This window comes from Hippopotamus amphibius, chromosome 15 (genome assembly GCF_030028045.1).
Source record: "Hippopotamus amphibius kiboko isolate mHipAmp2 chromosome 15, mHipAmp2.hap2, whole genome shotgun sequence".
In the NCBI taxonomy this organism is placed as follows: domain Eukaryota; kingdom Metazoa; phylum Chordata; class Mammalia; order Artiodactyla; family Hippopotamidae; genus Hippopotamus; species Hippopotamus amphibius.
This window is the reverse complement of record NC_080200.1, coordinates 64,079,524-64,102,418: the sequence shown is the minus strand read 5'-3', so window position 1 is coordinate 64,102,418 and position 22,895 is coordinate 64,079,524. Positions and strand designations below refer to the sequence as shown.

General features: G+C 44.0%; 1 protein-coding gene and 1 long non-coding RNA gene across 3 annotated transcripts in view; one reads left to right on the top strand and one right to left on the bottom strand.

Moving 5' to 3' along the window:
- The window catches only part of ADCY2 (adenylate cyclase 2), a 401,037-nt gene that overhangs the window by 331,957 nt on the left and 46,185 nt on the right, over positions 1-22,895 (top strand). For both annotated transcript variants that reach the window (XM_057708770.1, XM_057708771.1), the window contains exons 16-18: positions 724-861; positions 8,846-8,965; positions 16,871-17,040. In XM_057708770.1, coding sequence (XP_057564753.1) covers positions 724-861; positions 8,846-8,965; positions 16,871-17,040 — 428 coding nt within the window. The remainder of the gene's footprint in view (positions 1-723; positions 862-8,845; positions 8,966-16,870; positions 17,041-22,895) is intronic.
- Positions 5,843-15,051, bottom strand: LOC130836551 (uncharacterized). The gene is made up of 3 exons (XR_009049169.1): positions 14,793-15,051; positions 13,915-13,974; positions 5,843-6,164 (listed from the first exon to the last, which is right to left on the bottom strand). It is a non-coding gene; the product is annotated as an uncharacterized LOC130836551 (long non-coding RNA).

Sequence of the window (22,895 nt, the reverse complement as noted above, 5' to 3'; positions counted from 1 at the left end):
ACTCTTAGAGACAGGAAGTAGCGTGGTGGTTGCCAGGGGAAATGGGAGTTGTTTCGTGGGTGTGGAATTCCAGTTGTGCAAGATCGAAGTTCTAGAGATCTGTAACACAGCACTGTGAAGGTAGTAACACTACTGAACTGTGCACTTAAAAATAATCTAGAGGGTCAATTTTATGTTTTTTAGCACAATTAAAAATAAAAATTTTTATGATAAAAAGTAGTGCTTTTGCACGTGGGAGAAGCCCTCACAGGACAGGACGACATAAAGCCATCACCACAAGCCACAGCTGAGAGCTCTGGGTGTCGTCTTCACAGGTACAGGCGGCAACCCACTTTATGGTCCAGTTGTATTCTTAGGATTAGTTGCATGTTGATCTGCTTTCTACATAAATCATCTGCATTTATGAAAACTGCCTCCTCACAGCTGTGATCTGAGACTCAACACATCCCCCAGAGTGGTTTAATTAACTGGCATATTTTTCTTTTTACCAGAAGAATTTTTAAACATAATTTCAGGCCCCTTTTAAAGGACATACAAGCACATCCTAATTTGTCCTAGAAATTTAATTAATTTGTTCCTAATTTGTACCAATGATGCCAACATAGGGTACTTCTTCAATCTATGAAGAATATCGATGCATCTTGTCGTTTTAAACATCCTTGAGAAACCTCAGAAAATATGTAAAATAACAACGCTTGTCTCTTTCTTTCTCTCTCCTCCCAGCAATGCAGCAAAAAGGCGTCTGCCTCTCTCCTGTGGCTTCTGAAGTCCTCGGGCATCATTGCCAGCCGCCCTTGGCCTCGGATCTCGCTGACGATCATCAGCACGGCCATCATATTAACCATGGCCGTGTTCAACATGGTGAGTCAGCCCCGCCAGGCCGAGCCTGTCTCCTGGGATTTTGCAGCCTTGCCCGTAGCTCCCTCGGCAGCACCAATTGCTACCTATTAAATTCAGCATCCAACCGCTGCAGCAGCGGCTGTGCTAAGGGAAGGGGTGCTTCCTGCGGGGACCGCCTGGGACGGAGGGGGCTCCTTCCAGTGGCTTCCCACCTCCTAGCTCATCCTGGCTACAGAAATGCCACCAAATGTCAGCAGGTTGATCGCCCGGGGGTAACAGAACCAGAAAATCAAGGAGAGGGCGGTGGGAAAGGTGTTCTGCTCTGGGATGTAAAGAGCCTGATTTCAACCATCAGCTCGCACCTGACCAGCTGTGCGATTTTGCAGCGTTTTCATTAAAAACTTCCACAGGCTCTGTTTCACTTCTTATGAGAAACTAACAACTTCTTTCAGTTCTTGGTGAGAACTGGCACTCCTCTGCCCGGGTGGATTTTTAAGGTAAATGAACTGATGGTCCTAACACACTCAGGACGGCATCAGGCATTTGGTAAATATCAAGCCAGCAGTCGCTCTTACTATATAGATATTATCGGTATAGCCTTAAAAACAGACACACAGGTCATCGATGCACATTGAGACGCATCCGTGTTATTATTCTGACGTCATCACCATCCACCACAAGGTGTTAGGATCCTTCATGTGTTGGGCGCTTTACGAGCGCTGACACTGCAGTGTCATGAGTACTCCTTGCCTTCCAGAAGCACAAAACCAGGTTGAGGAGAAGAGCCACAAATGTCACGTAATAAAGACATAGCTTTCATAGATTTAACTAATGACCATTCATTCAACAAAAAAAAAAAATATTCATTGAACGTAAATATGCTCCTAGATCCTCAGAACCCAAAGACAGCTTGCCTCCCAGGAGCTCCCAGTGGAGTTTAGGAGACCGACAACTGGGTCAACGGTTATAAAAGCATCTGAGAGACGACCGTGAAAGTGTAGGGGATGCGGGGAGCAGCAAGGACAGGGAGCAGAATTCTAAAGGATGGACAGAAGGAGTTTCACCAGACGGTGGATGAAAGATGAGAAGGAGGGAAGACATTTGGCATCTAGGACAAAAAAGAGAGAGAAATTTGTACTAAGTAGCAGCAAAAAAATCAGGCTGGAGGAGTAGGTAAGGACCTTGAATATTTTCTTGGGATTTGTCCTCAGTGTTGTACTATAGGTCGTGCAGTTTCTCCAGACACACCTGGAGATTCAGGTGAGGGTGCTGCCAGATGGAAGGCAGATAGGCTGGGGTGCCAGCTGCAAGGGTGGGAGGGCCCCTTCCTCCACTTCACTCTGCCTCAAAGTCCGCCTTAAGGACACCTGGAAAGAAGGTGGCAGAGAAGCCCTCGCTTCCCTCCTTCCTTCCACTTCTTGCAGACCAGGAGGTGGGGAGTGTCGATTCCTGGGTGTCCTCCCACATGGTTAACTGGAGGACAGGTGAGCTGGCTCCTCCCACCTCACCTGACTATACCCCCAGCTCCCTCTGCCCAGGTCCCTCTAGGAGCTCCGCTGAGAAAGGACATGAGCTCAGGCCCTAATGTAGATCTTCCCAGGCACGGCCAGTGAGGGCATCACCGTGACTTCTCTTCCTTCACCCACCTGCTCAGCCTCAGAGGTCAGTTCAGGCGGGGCTGCTCCCAGCTGCCCCTATGCAGTTAGAACTAATGGTGTCTGTAGGGGGAGAGGGCTCACAGTCAAGCCCACGCAGCCAGCAGGCTTCCCCAGGACCAGCTGGCCCTTGGTCTTGGGTTCCTATGTGGAGTTCTCTTGCTGTGTCAAGTTCACCATGGCAACTCCACCATCCCGGCCCTCCTCCTGGACTTCTCCCCACACTCATCTCCCCTCCTTCTGGACATTCACAGAATCCAAGGCTATCTTTCTGCTCCAGGGATGATCAGCCCTCCCTCCAGGGGTGGAGGCCTCCTCTTGTAGGTCTCAGACATACCTGGACCTTGACATCATTTATTTCCAGCAAGGACTTCACCAAGACTGACTGGGGAAGAGCTGAGAAATGGTGCCCTGTCTGGACAGGTCCTTCCCTCGAGAAGGACCCTGCTCAGGAGGGACCTCAGGTCACAAGGACTCAAGGGGAGGTAACAGCAGTCAGCCTGAGGCAGGTGCTCACCAGGGGCCCGGACCGCGGCCAAGGGCTCTCTGCGTGATGACCCAAGGAGATTGTGACTGTGGCCCCAGAGCTGTCATCACAGCAGGGGCAGCATCAGGGTGGGGAACGTGCTAAGGGACTGAAGACTTGGCAAGGGAGACTTTCCTGGAAGAGCCCCTCAGCAAGTGCATCACCAGCTGTGAGGACCCCTAGGTTTCCCACACAGGCAGCACTGCGGCTGTTGCATGAGCGCGAACACATCACTGCAGAGGAAGATGGACAGAGACACAGAGGGCAGTGGCAGGAGCCTGGGGAAGCATGAGCCTTTCCTAAAATGGGTTCCTTGTGCTCCGAGATGCAACTCTCCGGGAGAAAGTGCCAGCAAGCTCCAAGAAGAGCTTGGTAAATCAGGCTGCTGGGAACAGCTGGGACGGAAGTGAACTCCACCATGAAGGGAGTGGGGTGGGGCTGGGAGAAACAGGACACACTTAAAGGACAACACCAGCTAGAGTGCCAAGCGAGTCTAATAGGCAGCGAGTATGTTCTGTTGCCCTGACGCGTGTTGCACCCTGTGCCCTTATAGTTAAGACTTTTCATCCCTCAAGAGTGTGTTCACTCACCTGTGCGCTCACCTGTGCACACGTCCTGACAGTGGACACATTTAACACAACATCCACATACCTAAGAGCGAGGGGTGTTTTAGTTATTTATTTTTTCATGTGTCCTAGGAAAGCACCTTCTATATAAGGAGGGGCCGTTCCGTAGCTGCTAAATGGGAGAATGAATGAATGAAATCCAGTTGACCTTATAAAACCAGGATGTATCACCTAATTTTTAAAAGACAGGATCGGGATGGGAAACACATCTGATTTGTTTGCTGGGTGTATTTCTCCTAGGATAATTAGTGATTGACGGGCAGTTCAATCACTGTCTCTAAATGTTTGATGAGATCAGCATTTAGTAGTTTTTTTTACAGTAACTGCAATCCCTTTGGAAAGAAGAAATACATCTTCCAATGTCATTTACCTTCCCCAGAAAGAAAGAAGTGCGTTGCCAAGTGAGGTATAGACGTCTGTGGGAGGCACCTTAAAAGTATGTTGGATGAGGGACTTCCCTGGTGGTGCAGTGGTTAAGAATCCGCCTGCCAATGCAGGTGACGTGGGTTCGAGCCCTGGTCCAGGAAGATCCCACATGCCATGGAGCAACTAAACCTATGTGCCACAACTACTGAGCCCACATGCCACAACTACTGAAGCCCATGTGCCAGAGCCCATCCTCTACAACAAGAGAAGCCACCGCACTGAGAAGCCCACGCACTGCAATGAAGAGTAGCCCTGACTAGCCGCAACTAGAGAACGTCCACACATGCAGCAGTGAACACCCAATGCAGCCAATAAATTAATTTTTTTAAAAAGTATGATGGATGGGTTTTGAGAAAGAATGAAATAAGGATCCCTGCACTGAGCTACCTCCTGCAGCATCAGAGGTCGTGAGGCAAGGAACAAGCTAAATTAATTTGCTTCTGTCCATTATTTTTCTTGATATCTGGTGAAATTAGTAGTTCTTTCCCATGCAGATGCTCCTCTATTTATTTCAAGGAAACATCACAAAAGTGTATGAAATCCAACAGAAGGTAGAGAAAGGAAATCACTTTCCCTAGTTATTGAGCTTTGTTGTTGTTTCTTATTCATCATGGAAGGGGAAGACCTGGTCCCTCAGGGTGCCATCTTTGATGGCATCTGATGACTTACAGAGAAATGCTCTCCAGCTACTCAGATCCCCGACCTCTTGAGTTTTGACTGCATGAGGCAGACACAAGGTCCAGTGTCCCCAGCCACACTGCACGGTGCTGTGACCTCCCTTGGGTCCCACACATCACCAGGGGGTGCTGATGCAGCACTCAGACCTGGGCTGGTTGAACTGAGCATCACTGGGGCGCCAGGCAAAGGAAGTGGGCTCCAGGTCCCTCACTCACATTCCGGGAAGATGGTGCCTCCTGCTGGGGATGCAGGTACAGTCTTTACCTGCATGCGGTCAGATGCTCCCAGCAGTGTTTCTGTGCCTTTTTTCCTAGCCCCGCTTCAAACTCTCCATCCTGGAGAGGTTTCTATTTAATGTAGCACGTATAGCTTTTAAACTTATCTTGGTACTTCTTTTAAGAATACAATTCCTAGACTAACTGAGCCTTCCTCCCGAGTTGTAGTCTTGCTGTTTCTTAGCAGTGATTAATTAACCCAGTGAGGCTAACCCACGTGCTAGACTCACGTTCCAATGGGAAGAGCAGCTCTTTTGTGTGTGGGCTGGAGGGGAGTGGCTGCCTTCATGAGCACGCTTTGCTTAACTGGGAATAAGATTGAATTCTCTGTCAGGAAACTTCATCTTTTTAAAGTCGCAGCACATTCAGATCCTCTTCTGTAGCTCCTGTGATTTTGCAGTGTTCTTTTAGGGACAAGGCAAAAATGCTTTCCTTTTCTTCCTTCCTTTTTTTCTTCTTCTGTTTTCAATGTGTGTTGTTTTTCCTTTGGGGGAAACATGTATAACATAAAGTTCATCATTTTAACCATTTTTAAGTGTACAATTCAGAGACAGTCAGCACATTTGCAGTACTATGCAGGCCCTCACCACTATCCATTTCCAGAACTTGTTCACCGTCTCAGACAGAAACTCTGTACCCATGAACGATAACTCCCCACTTCCCTGGCCCCTGGTAACCTCTACTCTGCTTTCTGTTACAATGAACTTGCCTATTCTAGAATGCCTCGTATACCTAAGATTACATGGTATTTGTCTTTTTTGTGTCTGGCTTATTTCTCTTCAAATAATGTTTTTAAGGTTCTCATTTTCTCTCTGATGCCCTGTCCCTCCACAGCAGGGGAATCTCTCAGTTTGCCCTGGATTTTTCCAGCCAGGGGCAAATAGCCCTTATTAACTGCTTTTATATCATCACCTGCCATCACCCTCTTTACCTAAGAGGGGAGAGAAGCCTTAAGGATGATGTGAGGGCTGAGGCCACCCACAAGCTCCCTCAGCCACTGACCGTGTGGATGGACCCTTCCACACTGAGCCTCCGCGTGGATTTTTAGTCACGAATGTTTATCCCGATGCTGAAGTTTCACAGCCTTTACAAGATCCGGGGGCAGCAGGGATGGTGTTCCTTTGACTCTCGTGACACACTAATATAAATGACAAAAGGCCCAGGTCAGTTTTGCTTAAAATGAGTTGTGAGATTTTACCAGGACATTTTAAATAATTGGTGCTCACCAAAAACCCCAATATAAAGTGGAGAAAAACAATCAGTTGTCCAGATTTGCTTTTCAAATATAGGGTTTGGGATACCAAACTGCAAAAGCCCTGTGTGTTCTGTTCCATTTTAATTTCCAGCTGACTGTTCAGAACTGTGTCTGAGAAGCTCAAATCCTCAGCAATTTTTTCCTGATATTTTGACACTGTCGTCACGTAATGCCGCACATCGTTTTGCAACTTTTCTGATAAACTTCCCAGAGAATGTTATAAATAGCCCAGCTTGGTGAGCCATGTAGACAAGGAGTTAGCCGTGGTTAAGTAGTAGTTAATTGGTAGTCTAATTCTAATTAGTTAATTGCTTCTAATTCTAATTAGTTAATTACTTCAAATGCCAAGCAATGATGTTGTCAGGCACAAACACGGCATTAAATCACATGTTCACAATTTAATATTATTTGAAAAACATAATTTTGAGATGTTTCACATTGCCTGGGAAATGTAAAATTTGGAAGCAGGGCTAAAAATAGACACTTAATTAGGGTGTCTTGTCCAGGATGAGGGTATCATTTTTCCAATTATGACAAAGGTTATAGAATATTAAAATAGGTCCAGAGAGCAGTTCCCCAAAATAATTATGATACTAGAAATTCATTCTGTGCAGAAAATTTGGGCACTTTAACCTGGAAGAGAGAGGGAGGTAGGATTGATAACCCTCGAGCTTTGACTGGCTATAATTAGGGGGTTGTTATTTTAAAGTGGCTGAGAGGACAGAGGAGGAAAATTGATTCCAAACTGCAATGTGATGCCACATGGACAGAATGAAGAGGCTCTTGATTTTACGGGTAATTAATTAAACACTAGAAAAAGTAGCAGAAGGGGGTTAATGAAGCATTCCTGGATGTAGTGATTGAAGTTCTTCATTGTTTTTCAAGTTCAAACCATCTTATTATTGCAGAGCCTCCTTGCAAGACAAAGCTTTTGCAGGATTTATTTCTCCTCATTCTACAGCAAGAATTTTGTTTCTCCTTTATTTGCTGACATAATCGAGAAGTTGTTTTTCATTATTTTAAGATCTCAGGTGCCTGAGACTAGTAACCTATTAAGCTAAATGGTCTCCTTCTAGTTGTCATTTCTTGATTCTTTAGTATTTAAATCACTTGTATGTTGAGTCTGTCAAATCTAAATCTTTAGCATTTTGGAGCCTTATGTTTGCCAAGAAATTACTTCATTTTTTTTCCTGATACATTTTTTCCAAATAATTAGCATATTTATATTTCAGCCAGAGGTTGTGACATTTTTGATAAATTCTTTAGTCGTAAATGAAGAAAGCTACTACATTTGTTTGATTTTTAAATCAGCATTTTGCATCATTTTATCAAATGATATAATAGGTAGAAACACTGTATCTAGTATCATTCTTGGAATCTGGGAGGACATTTCTCAAGAATATATTAAATAAATCCTTTCTTATTTACCTAAGTAAATCCTTGTAGGTATTTGACAAGAATTCTGCCGTCAAAGGGACAAAGAAAAGGGAGAAACCAAACAGAAGTGACCATAGAAACTGTATGGGGAAGTTGTACCTTTTAGACTTGAACATGGGTGGTTCTCCCTGTGCAGAAAACCTAGCCTAATTTCATGGACGAGATGAATTTCTTTCATAAGGGGACCTGGCCCGAGTGATTCTCTGGTTTAACTTCACTGAGCATTTCTGTGACCCTCACCTGAGGGACAGAAAGTGACCGATCCTCGGTCACCGATCCTTGGTCATCTAATAGTTTGTGCTGCAGCTTCTCTAGGACAGACAGAGAGAGAAACAGAGACAGACAAAGAAGGGGGGAGAGAGAGAGAGAGAGAGGAACAGAAAGAGAGAGACAATGTTTCCTGCCTTGCTAACTGGCTAACATTCTCCCCCTGGGTGCTGATATTAGTAATCATTGTATAAGAGTTAATCATCTTTCTTTTCTCAGGATTACTTCCTTTTTTTTTTTTTTTCAATTAGGACCCCTGTTCCAATCATCTTAAGAGCATGCATCCTTTCCAAATGTAATCCCTCATGAACTGCCAAGCACTCACAAATGATGGAGACAAATGTCGATGTCAGTTATTGCATTTTTCTCATAAAATTAATTTGTTTTCTTAATATTAAAAAAAAAACTCATATAATTCCATTGACTCATTTAACGTTCAAGCCAAGGTGGTGAAGATGCTGCAGAAACACGCTGAAGACTCTGACCTCGTGATGGAGAGATGACTGTGTGAGGGCGGTGATGTCAGCCTCAGACGTAGTTCTCACCAAACCCTGTGCCCTGTGCTTGGTTCGTTTTAAAATTTGTATTTAACAGAGGTGCTTTTGTTTCCTTTAACATCAATCTGGGTGTTCCAGAATTCACTATGACGTGCGGAGCGCAAGGGTTATTTATTTATTCAATAGAAATTCTCAAAGCCTCAGAGAAGATGAAGGGCTTAGCACTGGAAGTAAAGATGCTGAGTTGCCCACACAACCCTGCTCACTGAGTCGAAGAAACATGTCATTAATAAACTTAGCACTCACCTGCTAACTCTTCACTCTCCTTTGCACTAATGCATTGTAAAACCATTTTCTTTGCAGTTTTTCCTGAGTGAGTCAGAGGAAACAATTCTCCCAACTGCCAATGCGTCAAACACAAGTCTTTCTGCCTCAAATAATCAGGCAGCGATTCTGCGTGCGCAAAATTTGTTCTTCCTGCCGGTAAGAACATCTCCCTTGTTATTATTTCTTTTTGTTGTTTTCCTATGCGCTGTTACCTATTGAACGGCGTGGCCTCCACTTCCTCTTCTGTTGTAGACTTGACTTTTCTTCTTCGGATTCTGTACCTTAGTATGTCCTGACCAGGTAAAATATTGCCAGCCTTTGATAGAAAGGCCCAGCCAATGGGCACCAATTAGACCACGTGTGCAAACTATCAATAGCATTTTGAGGGTCTCACAGATGACTCATGCCTTTATTCTCTAAATGCTACATTATAATTTTTTTATTGAATTATAGTTGATTTACAATATTGTGTTAATTTCTGCTGTACAGCAAAGTGATTCAGTTATACATATATACATATATATATTCTTTTTCATATTCTTTTCCATCATGGTTTATCACATGATATTGAATATAGTTCCCTGTGCTATACAGGAGGACCTTCTTTTTCATCCATTCTGTATACACTAGTTTGTGCCTGCTAATCCCAAATTCTCAATCCATCCCTCCCCGTGCCCCCAGCCTAGGCAACCACAAGCCTGTTTTCTATGTCTGTGAATCTGTTTCCTTTCCCTAGATGTTTGTTTGCATCATATTGTAGATTCCACATATAATCACTTGTATATGGAATCTAAAATATCGTATGATATTTGTCTTTCTCTGTCTGACTTACACTTAGTGTGATCATCTCCAGGTCCATCCATGTTGCTGCAGTGGCATTATTTCATTCTTTTTTATGGCTGAGTAATATTCCATTGTGTGTATGTACCACATCTTCTTTATCCACTCATCTGTTTATGGACATTTAGTTTGCTTTCCTACCTTGTCTATTGTGAATAGTGCTTCTGTGAACATAGGGGTGCATATATCTTTTTGAATTAGAGTTTTGTCCAGATATATGCCCAGGAGTGGGATTGCTGGATGGTATGGTAACTCTGTTTTTAGTTTTCTGAGGACCCTCCATGCTGTTTTCCATAGTGACTGCACCAGTTTATCGTAACGCTACATTTTATAGCATGTACCCCAGCCTGTAGCATTCAACTGTACATCGCTGCATTTCTGGGTTTGCTGCTTACAGGTTTTGCTAATTGCCCTGGTGAATTAGCGTCAGCTTCCTGACTTTGTGATGATAGGGACCACAGCTCATATTTCTCCCTCTCTTTTGGCTACAAATGCCGTCCAGTGATTATATCCTCAAATAATCCTTACTAACTGGTCCTTACGAAGGGCCTAGATTGAAATTTCAAAACTTACTAACACATCAACCATTTAAGTGAAAGAAGTTAAATCAGTTACTTATTGCTTAATAACTTTTTTCTTCCATGAATTGTCTGTGCAAAAAAAAAAAATGATTTTGATACTCTCCTTTTCATTTTCTGAATGATCAACTAAAAGTAGCAGAGTCGTCCCACTTAGATTGTCTCGCATATTCCAGGCACTGAAATTAGTCCTTTAATATGTATATTTTTAAATTTTTCTGCCAATTTTTTAAACTCCATTAGCTCTGGCAATAAAGGAAATTTCCTTTCTTTCTCCCTTAGACATTAAGCTTTGATCCTTTTTTCTGTCTCATCATCTCAGTTTCCTGGGATGCTCACAGCTCTGTGTACAGAGAATAGGAGTGCCTGGTGTTCTTTTTTTTTTAAACAATTTTTTTTAAAAATAAATTTATTTATTTATTCATTTATTTATTTTTGGCCACTTCGAGTCTTCATTGCTGCGCATGGGCTTCCTCTAGTTGTGGCAAGTGGGGGCTACTCTTCATTGCAGTGTGCAGGCTTTTCATTGTGGTGGCTTCTCTTGTTGTGGAACCCAGGCTCTAGGCACGTGGGCTTCTGCAGTTGTGTGTGGCATGTGGGCTCAGTAGTTGTGGCTTGCAGGTTCTAGAGCGCAGGCTCAGTAGTTGTGGCGCATGGGCTTAGTTGCTCCACAGGCACGTGGGATCTTTCCCAGACCAGGGCTTGAACCCATGTCCCCTGTATTGGCAGGCGGATTCTTAACCACTGCACCACCAGGGAAGTCCCGCCTGGTGTTCTTTTAATCCATGACTGTTTCAGAGGCCAGCTGACCAGAGTCCATAACTGTCCCCACAAGCTCAGAAAGAGAGGGTGGCATAAGCTTCGTCCCTTATCCACGGGGTCCTGGCCTTCATTTTAGGCATTACTGTGAACCCCAGGGAAGACAGGACACCACATTTTCTATTTCAGTTATGTGAAAAGTGGGAGATGGGATTCGGGATGAGGGTTTATTGGTTGTGACCTCACTGTGGGCAGTTGGGAGCCCCCTTCTTTAGAGAAGGATTTCAACTACCCGTGTGGTCTGGCTCTTCCTGCTGGGGTGGGTGGCATCAGCACACACGTGGTCCCTCAGCCGTGGAGGGAGGGGTGCCTTCAAGCCACCCCCGGGGCACATTCATAAGGTACTTTAACAGGTTACAGTAAAGATGCATTTTCACAGGAAAGAAAAGTGTAGCTGACAAATCATCTTTTGAAAAATCTCTCCTTCCAATATTTTTGGGTTGAACAACTCACTGTCCTTCGCATCCCTAAGGGCAGCAAGGTCATCAACCTGAATTTCATGTAAGTAAGAATTTCATTTAAGTGATGTCCTAATTTCAGAAGGAGCATATCATTGGAAACCCAAGACAGTGAAAAAGAACATCTACACAACCTTAAAATATTCTGAAGAGGCACATAGTAGACTCTTTAAAATCTAGGTTAGACTTAGTCAACAGGCTACTGTTGTTCCAATAATGAGTCCTTAGAAAGAGGATGTTGATGGACGTTGCCAAGGAAGCCCCTTGTGCTCATGTACTGTCTGTACAGAAACAGCATTATTAATTCAAGAGTCTCGGGATCCCAGAGGAGCCTGGAGACATCCTGGCTTCCCTCTTAGCAGATTGAAAGGAACAGTGGCATGTGCACGTTTGTGGATGTGCACGGTGTCTGCCTTATTCCTCATCCTATACACTGTCTGAGGTTGACAGCAGATAAGAAGGCGCGTCCAGTCACTGCTGCCAGAGGTTAAAAGTGGTACAACTCTTCCTCATGGCCATTTGTAATAGTCGTCAGAGAGCATAGAAGCGGACATAGTTTTTACCCTGCAACGCTAACTTTAGAATGTAATTTTAAAGGTACAAAGATTTAGCTACAAGGGTGTTCATCAGAACGTTTATATAACAATGATAGCAAAGAAAGGAAAAGAACGCAAACAATCTAAAGTTAGAATAAATTTAATTGTTTAAGCAAATTTTGTTATGAACATACAATAAGATTATATCCAGCCACTACAAAAGATGTATAAAAAATTTTAATGACATAGAAATATATACTTATAAGCTGCCAATTGCAAGTATCGTTTAAGAACATTCCAAACAGTGCATTTCCAATTTTCTAAAATAATAATACCAATAAGGACTTCCTAGGTGGCACAGTGGTTAAGAATCCGCCTGCCAGTGCAGGGGACACGGGTTCAATCCCTGCTCCAGGAAGATCCCACATGCCGCGGAGCAACTAAGCCTGTGCGCCACAACTATTGAGCCTGTGCTCTAGAGCCCGTGAGCCACAGCTACTGAGCCCTCATGCCACAACTACTGAAGTCCACGCACCTAGAGCCTGTGTTCCACAACAAGAGAAGCCACTGCAGTGAGAAGCCCGTGCACCACAACAAAGCGGTAGCCCTCCCTTTCTACAACTAGAGAAAGCCCACACACAGCAAAGAAGACCCAACACAACCAAAAACCAAAATAAAAATAAATGAATAAATGAATGAATTTTTTAAAAGTTTAAAAAAATTAATAGATGAAAAGTATTAATAACTCTGTGAACCAAGTTTAACTTAGTTACCTAATATTAACTAATATTAATAAATGATATTTAAATAGTATTAATAAATAATAGTTAATTAAAATATTAGCTAATAATCATATTAAGTATCAAAACTATATAAAAATAAGGCTCCTAGTAATTGTGTCCTAACAGGAGTCAGTTCAGGAACCCACAGCCCGAGCTCTTGACATCCAGGGACCTCCCTGGAGGGCCGCCTTGTGTCGCAGAGGTAGCCGAGCTTCGGAGCTCCCAGCCTGGCCTCCTCCGTTAGTCTTCCTCATTCACACCCCTCTCTGTCGCTACCTGCAGGGTCCCAACCTACCTTTAATTAATTCCCGTGTCACCTTGCACATGGCCTCCACGCCTTCCAGAAAGGCTATTTAATAGAAAATGGACTAAAAGACTACTTCTCATTAACGCACGTGTTTTAGGAGATATCCCTGAAATGTGAAAACTTTGAAAAGCCTAGGAATGAATTTTAAAATGTGAAATCATAGGCATATTTTATAGGTATTGGCACATTTCAAACCAGTGGTGTTCTAGAAAAACTTTGCAATCCTACCGCCCCCAATCCCAGCAAATGCACTTGCGCGCACACACACACACACACACATACATGCACACACACGCATATAAGGGGCTCTTTATTCTGCTTCTCATCCACTTAGGCGGAACTGTTGATAATGTTCATTCTAATAATGGTTTTCAGCAGAATTTTAGCAAAAGAATCCTTTTTAAAATCAAATTTTAGGGTAGGAGGGAGGGATAGATTGGGAGTTTGGGATTGTATGTACACACTGCTGAATTTTAAATAGATAACAAACAAGGACCTACTGTATAACACAGAGAACTCTGCTCAATATTCTATAATAACCTAAATGGGAAAAGAGTTTGGAAAAGAATATATACATGTATGTGTATAACTGAATCACTTTGCTGCACACCTGAAACTAGCACAACATGGTTACTCAACTATACTTCAATATAAAATAAAAATTTTTTAAAAAGAAGAAAAATAAAATAAAATCTTACAAAGAGCTCCAGTTTATAGCAATAATAGCAGAATTTATATGGCTTCCCTCGGACCAGGCGCTGTTCTGTGCTCTTTACTTTTCTTACCTTTAATCTTCACAAGAATTCGTTAAGGTGGGCTTTATCATCCTCCTTATCTTGGGTCACCTGTGCAGGGGACAGGCGTGCCTTTAATCATTTGTGCCAGTGAACCGCTTTGTGGGTGGAGGGGCAAGACGCCGAGTGGGAACCTTGCCCGTTCCCAAGGCGACTTCGTGGCTTTGACGGAGCAGTCGTGTAAGACAGTGACTGCTGACTAAAGAGCAGGTTATAAACCAGGGATTCTCAAACTCTTGGTGGGGATGGACACTTCTGAGAAATATAGTCGTGGATGAGCCCCCAAATGAGCTAAAGAAAGAAGACAGACAAAGCGCAAGCCCGTGTTTTATTCCATTCACCAGAAAGACGCCTGCCCTGTCAGGCTGCTGTGCACGTGGCCTCAGGAGTGCAAGCCCTGCACGGACTCCCAGATGGTTTGCGGGGCTCCACGGGGCTGCTTTTAGAGGCCGTCCCAGCCCTGATGCCTGCTGTATCACTGAGCCTCATGCCTGCCCTCTGAGGGCGATACTTAGTCATTAAGTATTTAAGTCATTAAGTCATTGAGGTAAAAATGGCAAAGTCCCCTATACATGAGGGCTGGTTTCAAAGCACAGGCTGCCTCTCACTCACTCTCCGTGTTAGGGAGGCTGAGTCGGTGGTGCCTGTCCGCTCTCTCCCAGACCTCTTGATTCTACCTTTCCTCTCCGCCAGCCGTATGGTCCCATCAGGACATATTTCCTCTTCCTGTTCTCTGTCTTGCGGGGATCAGAATAGTGGAGAACTGACATCAGGTAATTGTGGCCAAAGAAGGTGCATCTACAGACCCTCAGCATCCCCTGACCTGCTGCCACCCATCATGCTCCCTTGCCGAGGGGTGCTTTACTTACCGAGGACTGACCCAGTGGTTGTGGGACCCAAGGGAATTAACTGCTGGTCTCCCTTCTGAAGCTGAGATGCCAGGTGACAGTCCTCACAGGCAAGGATCTGTATTGAACCCTGAGTGGGTGCCTCTCACAGGGAAAGAAACACATGGTGGGACCACTGCAGCCCATTTTTCCTCTGTCCTTTCTTCCCCGAGAACAGGACTGATGCACTCATATCAGTAGCCTTCCCCACAGCTGACTGTAGGTGACCTTAGCCGGGGTAATAAAAGGAAGAGCTAGAATGACAAAAATAAGTCGTTTATACACAGCTTATCCCATATAATGTAACTAACATGGAGTAGCTTACACACTGGGCTATTTTTTAAAGGCAGGATTTATCAAACATCAGTCAGATCTATGTTTTATTAAAATGATTAAACTTTACTAAGTGCTGCTTCTGCTGCAGAAATGCTGAGATAGTAGCTAACCCTTGTTATTAAAACCCCATGATCCACCAAACAAAGGCTTCATGAGAATGACAGCTGTTTCCACTTAGCGAGCACCTCCTGGCCTGCAGGGCTGTGGGCTCCAAGCTTTACGTGCTCTTCTTAGTGGCCTAGAAGGAAGACGTTATTACTCTTATCTTACAGACCAGGACACTGTGACACGGGCAAGTTAGGTCACTGGCCTAAAGTAACTCAGCTAATGAGTGATTGGAGCAGAACTGAATCCAAGGCTAGTCTTGACGATGTCCACTGTGGTAAATAGAGAGAAAAGTGCTAACACGGGGCAGGCCTGCCGGCTGCTTCCCATGGACCACCAAAGATGGACCGTGGTGGCCATCCTCCTCATATTGGCGTCTTCAATTTCTCCTGATGCCTGTCCACTTCCAGGGTAGTCATGACTCATCCAGGTCAACGCTTTTAGGGGTTTTTTTGTTGTTGTGGTTTTTGTTTTGTTTCGATTTTCAATTTCAAAATTTCCTCTCAAACTGCAGTACCCAAGACAATGTGGAACTAGCATAAGGAGAAAGATATAGACCAACGGAATAGGATTAAGAGTTCAGAAGTCAACCATCAGAACGGTGGCCAATTGATTTTCAACCCATGTTAAACCTTGTTTTCCTTCTTCTTTTTTCTCTTTTTACTTTGTACGGTGCTGTAATTGATTTTCAACCTTATCCTTTGTTGCTGTTGTTGAAGACTCACCGCTGAATTCCTCTCATGTCCTCCAGTTTTCTTGATTCTTTACCTAGGATAAAGACCCCGCAGCAAAAGAGAATAAAACAAAGGAAAAAGAAAAGATCCCTCAGCAGTCTGGTGAAGTGTGAACGCCTTAGAATGGTGGGGGGTTTTTAATATTTTAATGTTATTGGCGTACAGTTGATTTACAATGGTGTATTAGTTTCAGGTGTACAGCAAGGTGATTCAGTTATAGATATACATATATTCTTTTTTTTTTTTTCGTTTCTTTTCTCATATAGGTTATCGCAGAATATTGAGTAGAGTTCCCTGTGCTGTACTGTAGGTCCTTGTTGGTTATCTGTCTTACAGCTTTTAGTTTTTTAAATCCTTTCTATTCTAGATAATCTCTCTGACACACAACTACTCTTCTAATAATATGCCTAGGCTTTCTTACACCTTTAACAAAACTCCCTGTGATAAGTTATATCTTCTTAATGAATTAAATCATTGAAAGCCCACAAAGGATTCTGAGTACTTGTCATTCTGTTTTAATCCATAAATGTGTAAGGAGTCATATTGTTTTCCTTTTCGAGAAGCAAATGACAGTTGCTTATAATGACATGGCTTCACTATAGAGTTCTAAAAATTATTTCTGAAAATTGTTTGGCCATAAGCGCGATTATTGTTATTAAACATGCTACGCTGGTTGAGCAAGCCATGTCGTAAGTAATTCTTTTCTAAAACCCCGTGTGTTTAGTCATTTAGCACTGGATCAAAGAATAGAAAAAGTCATCTGCTTTCACGGTCAGTTTGGGAGTTGACCAAGTGAGCTTGGTGGTGGTCCTCAGCAGTAATTCTTATTTCAGCATTCCTCAGAAGACATCCTAAGTATTCACCTGACGTATTTGCCTGTTCCAGTACTTTATATACAGCTGCATCCTGGGCTTGATATCCTGCTCGGTTTTCCTGCGGGTGAATTACGAGCTGAAGATGCTCATCATGACGGCGGCATTGGTGGGCTACAACATCATCTTCCTCCACACTCACGCCCACCTCCTGGATGACTACAGCCAGGTGTTGTTTGAGAGGTAACCTGCTTCCTCTTCCTTCTCTTTCCGTTAGTTCTTTCATGGGATGCTGCTACCGTGAGTGTGTGCGGAATAAATGCAAATTAGCAGTGGCGTTGTCTTGGGGAATCATTGTGCGAGAGTTTCTTTGAAGTGATGATTCAGGAAGGTGATGTGTGTTTTTATGAAGACTGCATAGAATTGGTATTCTCATATACTATCAGCAGACATGAAATGGTTTAGAGCGACGATTTGTGTTATAATCTGTACTGTATTGATAAGAATAATCTTTTTTGCCTGATATTTTGGACTGAATGATTTCCGGGGGTGGGGGGGGTTGTTCTGTGCATTGATGGTTATTGAGCAGTAACCCTGACCTCTGACCACTAGAAGCCACACAATCCCCCCACCCCAGTCATGACAACTGAAAAAGCCTCCAGACATTGAGGAATGTGCTCTACAGGGCAGTGAGGCCCCCCCTGGTCAGAACAGCTGAATCCACATACAGAAAAGTACTGGGACAGTGAGTGGTTCTATTCACAAGATACAGTGCAAAATTTCTTACTGGAGATTTCCTCAAACATCTTGGTGTGGAGGGAATACTATCAACTTGGCAATTCTCTCTTCTAAGAAGAACTTGACTTCCAAGAAAGGATGTGGTTGTGTTTACTCTGCCAACCTTAGGACGAGATGCTTCAAGAATGAGCCTCCCAGGGCCTCTCCCTTGGATTTATGAAACGTTTCCTGTTATCAAATTACTTCTATAAACGTATCATAAATATTTATTCCCTGCCTGGAAAAAAAGTCTTAATCGTGATCTTCCCCATCTCATATCTTAACAGCAAAAACACATTTTGTATCAAGTGTTAGGTTTATTTCAGGACCCACCAGGCTTCCAGTTTTCTCTATGAGCGCTTTGCATAATCCCCCACAAAATTTCTATATTTCTTTTAACATAAATATCTTAAATATTTGCATAGATTTGTTGCTCTGGAAAGATGGTTTGTGTTGACAGCCCACGGCCACTTTGCCACTGGAGGGCCAGTGTCAGGAACACGGGGGCACCTCACTGTGTAAACGTTTCTTCCCAGGAAGAATGCTTGTAGAAACACAACTGCACTGCATTCTCTTCACCTAATTTGATTTTCGCCATCCCTCATGCCATGAAACCCTAACAATCTGTAGGCGAGCTGAGGATAGTGCAGTTGCAAAAAATACATAATTGTATTAAGGAAATTTTATGATTCCTTAGCCAAGAGGAGAATGAAATCAGAAGTTAATTTTCCAATAAATTCTCAAAATCGCCAACCAAATATGCTTTAATATTTCTCTACTGTATCCAGAGAGCCTGTATTGAATCCCTAAGTAAATGTAACATCACTGATTTTGATGGTGATGGGGACACCACTGAATTTCCCTTTATTAAATTTAAAGCTCCTGAATAGGGTACACATCCGAAGCAAAAGTAGAAATTAGATTAGCAAGTTTCTGATGGGGAGGGAGTTACTTTGGGGATCGGAGGGAGACACTCCTTCTCTGATTAGAACCCTAGCAGCAGAAAAGTAGTTATTTGGTTGAAGAAAAGGAGTTTTGCTTATGGAGCCCTTTTGTTTCATTCAAGGTCTTTGTATGTGTTCTCTTGCTTTTGTCTTTATAATCACCTTAAAGCTGGGCGGGCTGGCGCGACAAGCCTCAGGCACCTGCCTTCCCTTCCGAGGACAGCAAATCAGCCTTCTCTCTAGGCTGGGTGCTCCCGCCTCGCTAACCTTGACTAAGGCTCCTGCGTGAGCTGCTACCAGACTCCTGGAAGCATTCCCCTGCCAAAAGATAAATGAATATTCCTGACGCGATAGCATAATATCTGGAAGTTAACAAATGTTCTCTCGTAGCTGTTTAAAACGAACCCCAAATGAGAGACCTTTCTTTGAGAGGCAGCTTGGAATCCCCTCTGCTTTCTCCCACCTCACTGTGTGCTGAATTTAACCGTGTGACTCGTGCCAGAGCCAAAACCCATCAAGGTCAATGTTTTCTTTCCCTTTTCTGAGAGTCAAGAGATTCCCCCATCAAAGAACGGATAAAGGTTTTTCCCTCCTTTGCTTGGTTTGTTGTTGCTGACAGAACCCTTTCAGATATGAAACTAGGATCCTTAAAAAGATAAATAAGTAAAAAAATAAATAAAAGCTGGTCTGAGATGGTGTTTTGAGAACGAATGTCCCCCTGTCCTAAAGCCAGAGGCGCCCTTCAGGGAGGGAGCCGGCTTCACACAGGGCCAGGTAGCACCTCCTTTCCTGGTGGAGCTAGTCTGTGCCATTGAAGTCACATGCTTTGTCCCGCCCCCTTTCTGACCTGTTTCTGGTCACTGTGTCCTTGTGTCCTTTTCACTCCTGGTTTCCTGTCCTTGCTCTGGTCTTCTTGCCGGGATCCATGCTTGACCATGGCCATCCGTGTCCTTGCTGCCCATCTCGGCCTCTGGACTGGCCCCTCATCGCCACTGAGCTTTCATCCCCCGGTGTGTCTGAGCACTGAGCAGCTCTCCCCTCTGGAAACGTGGAGAGTATCCCCCCTGGATGAATCAGTTGTCTGCTCACCTCTTTCCTGTGGTCCATACACTGAGAACCTTAATAGACACTCTCAAATCAAGGCAAGGGCAGCTCTGAACCAAGTATCCCCTGGTACCCACCGTGCCCACAGCTGTGCCTGGCACCTGGTAAGCGGTGCTTAATAAGCATCTGTTGAATGAATGAATAAAAGCAGGGTGTGTGCTCTTGGTGGATCAGAAGAGCCTAAATACCAGCTGAAATGAAATGTCTCACCTCACCTGCTTCCCTGAAAACAGAGGCTCATTGAAGATGCATCTTTTCAGTGTCAGTATTAATCCTGTTTAAACCCTTAAGTTTCAGGAGAAAGTTTGGAGGGGGCACCTCTGTGGATAGTAGAGTGCCAAGCTGTCTTCTGAATACACAGTTCGGGCTGTGTTGTCGTCCTCTATGCGAGGTCACCATGTTTCAGGGGCCTTTTTCTGAGCCAAATTTGACACTGATCATGGACAAGCCAAAAGGGATTTTTTTTGCCGGCAGGGTCAGGAGAGAAAACAGAACAAGTATGTACTAGACAGACTCCAGATTGATGAATAATTAAGAAAAGGATATCAAAGTTGTTCCTACAGATTCATGAGTGTGGAAAGCCAACTTTACAGGAGAAAAAAAAAAAGTCTGCTTGAGAGGATGTGCCGTTAAAAATCCATTTGAATGGAGGCCAGCAGGGTCCCGGTACGTCACCTGCCGTCATGTGATGGTGACCTGTCACTCGTGGTGAAGGACGCTCAGAAGTGTCTGATATTCAGGAGATCCAGAGAAATCTGTGTCCTAAACCTTTGGCGCTGACAATCAACAATTCCGATTCCAGACCATCACACCATCTCCCGAAGCCCTCCATCAGTGCCATTGAGGATGCTCTACGTGGTGATGGGGTTGGAGATGACCGTTGATATTGCTGGAAGCTGTTTTTGTTTCTAGGACACTTTCCCTTCCCCTGACAAAAGGCTTGCTACAGAGTCTACAAGACGTTGTCAGGTTTTTCCTGTGAATTTTTTTCTTGCAGAACTGAAAAGTCTCAAGGGGTGAATATTATCATTTCACGTGGACCAAGCCATTATGTCAATTCACCTGAATGCTAGCAATATGCCTTCTATTCTAAAGAGGTGTGAGTGGATGGAGAGCTTGAAAAGAGGGGTTAACCAGCTCTATGTGGGCACTTAGCCTAATAAAATAAATATTTTGAGGGCAGCATGTAAATAAGGTGTATAAGTAAGCAGTAGTTATATCCAGTACCCGGCATCATTCAGAAGCTCTGGGTTGTTGCTGGTAGAAATGTCTGCATAATTTTAACTTCCTGGCCTTAGCAACACCCCCATACCAAGGGTAGCCATGGAAATGCTCTATAGTGATGGAGCCACGAGTCAAGCACCTTCAGCATGGTTCTGCATTCTCTGTGTTTTCTGTGTCTCATGGAAAACCCAATGGCTAGAATTCGGCATATTTGTAACATTTCGACAGTGTCCCAACGAGGGATCAGCTCATGATGAGCTCACCGAAAGCCTAGAGGAAGAACCTCAGCATTCATCGTGCTCAGGAGGAAGGCAGGAGCAGTGTGCATCCGCCCTTGGGGGAGGTGGTCCAGGAGTATTCCAAATGCCTGCCCTTTCTTTAAAGCCTCCTCTTTTAAGGGAAAACTGTATTCCAAATTTGTATTCAAATGCATCCTATATCCAAGTTACTGCTGAGAAGATTTTAAGTTACTTTCGAATTTAATATCTCAGTTTCTCTTCCCCTTCCTAATCCCCCCACCCCACCCCCGCCCAGTGCCATCTCCAGACGGAACACGCGTGTTTGCTTCTCTGTCTCTGACACCACTAGTAGCGGAGCTGGGAGGTAGAGTAAGGAGGTGGGTAACCTGAGATGCCTAATTTAACAACAACAACAAAAAGTTGTCCTAGGGCTACTCGAATTCTACCAAGCTTTCTTTTCTTCTATAAAAAGCAACCGTTAGTGAGCGCCTTTGCTATCCAACCTAAAAAAAAGAAAATGCCCTGTGATTTGGACCCCCTTGCAGGAAGATACTGTTTTTAGGCTGTTTTTTGTTTAGTTTGATTTTAAAATGAGAGGAGGAAGGAGATTTCAGAGAGCCTGGACCCCCAGACCAGATAGGATACATACTCCTTATCATCAACTCTCCAATCCAGGAGGCTAAAGCCCAGTGCACAGTCTCCACAGTATCGGACGCAGGTACTGCTTCCCATTTAAAATCACTCTTCTCCAAAGGATGAAGCCATGACTGCATCAATCAGGGTGCATCTTATCTCCATAGCAAAAGGCCAGCACTACCTCTCCAGCCACACTTTTATCATCTCTCCTGACCGGCAGCTGCCTCCAGGGCTGTTTGCTAAGCATGAGCTTATCCCTTATTATGCTAGTCATTTGCGGTCCCAGACTGTTTTGCTGGGCATTTATGAATAACTCAGAAAAAGTATGAGACGTTGATCCATCTGTCCTTGGATGACATCAGGTCACCTTCCCTGGAAGATTGCATAGGATTTCAGTGCATCTGTGTCCAGCCAGGGGAGGAAAAGTGTCTATAAATGAAACCTCCGTTAGGAGTGTCTATAAAATAATAAAGTGTCTATAAAATAAACCTCCCTTAGGTTTCAAAGCACCAGAGTTATTTGTCATAACTCATTCCTTTGTTTTTACACCAAACAAACTGATTCCTTTGTTTTTACACCACAGTTTCATTGAACCCTCCGTATTCCAGGCCTGATTGCTGGAGTCCAATGACACAGAGCTGAATAAAATATAGTCTCTGCTCTTCAGGTTAAGTTCCTACAGCCTACCTGGGAAATGAGTGACCCTGTTGTCTGCAAGCTGGTTAAGTGGCCCAGAGTTGACTGTAATATTGGAAAGACCTTGAAGAACTGTGGAGATCCAAAAAGATAGGGAAGGAGTGATGTCAGCATCATGGCAGAATAAGATATCCCTCATGTTTTTCCCCAACAATGATTTGTAATCTATCCCTGGACAAAAGTGCCTTCGTAGAAGCTGTGGGATCCAGTGCCACACTGGATCCAGGAGGAGTCTCGTCCACCCAGGTGTTGGGTAGGAGGCATACAGACCTTGATCCTGGCTCTGGACCCTGCAAGGACACGTTACCCAGCTTTAGCAGCTCTCGGCCATGCAGCCCCTCTGGAAGACAGTCTTAGTCAGTGACCCATGGATGAGAAAGGCTTTGTGAAAGTCCAGGTTTTTAGAGCAGAAATTCTAGCACACCATTGGAGAAAAAAAAAAAAAAACATGAATTTTGACACACAAACTGCATCGCTG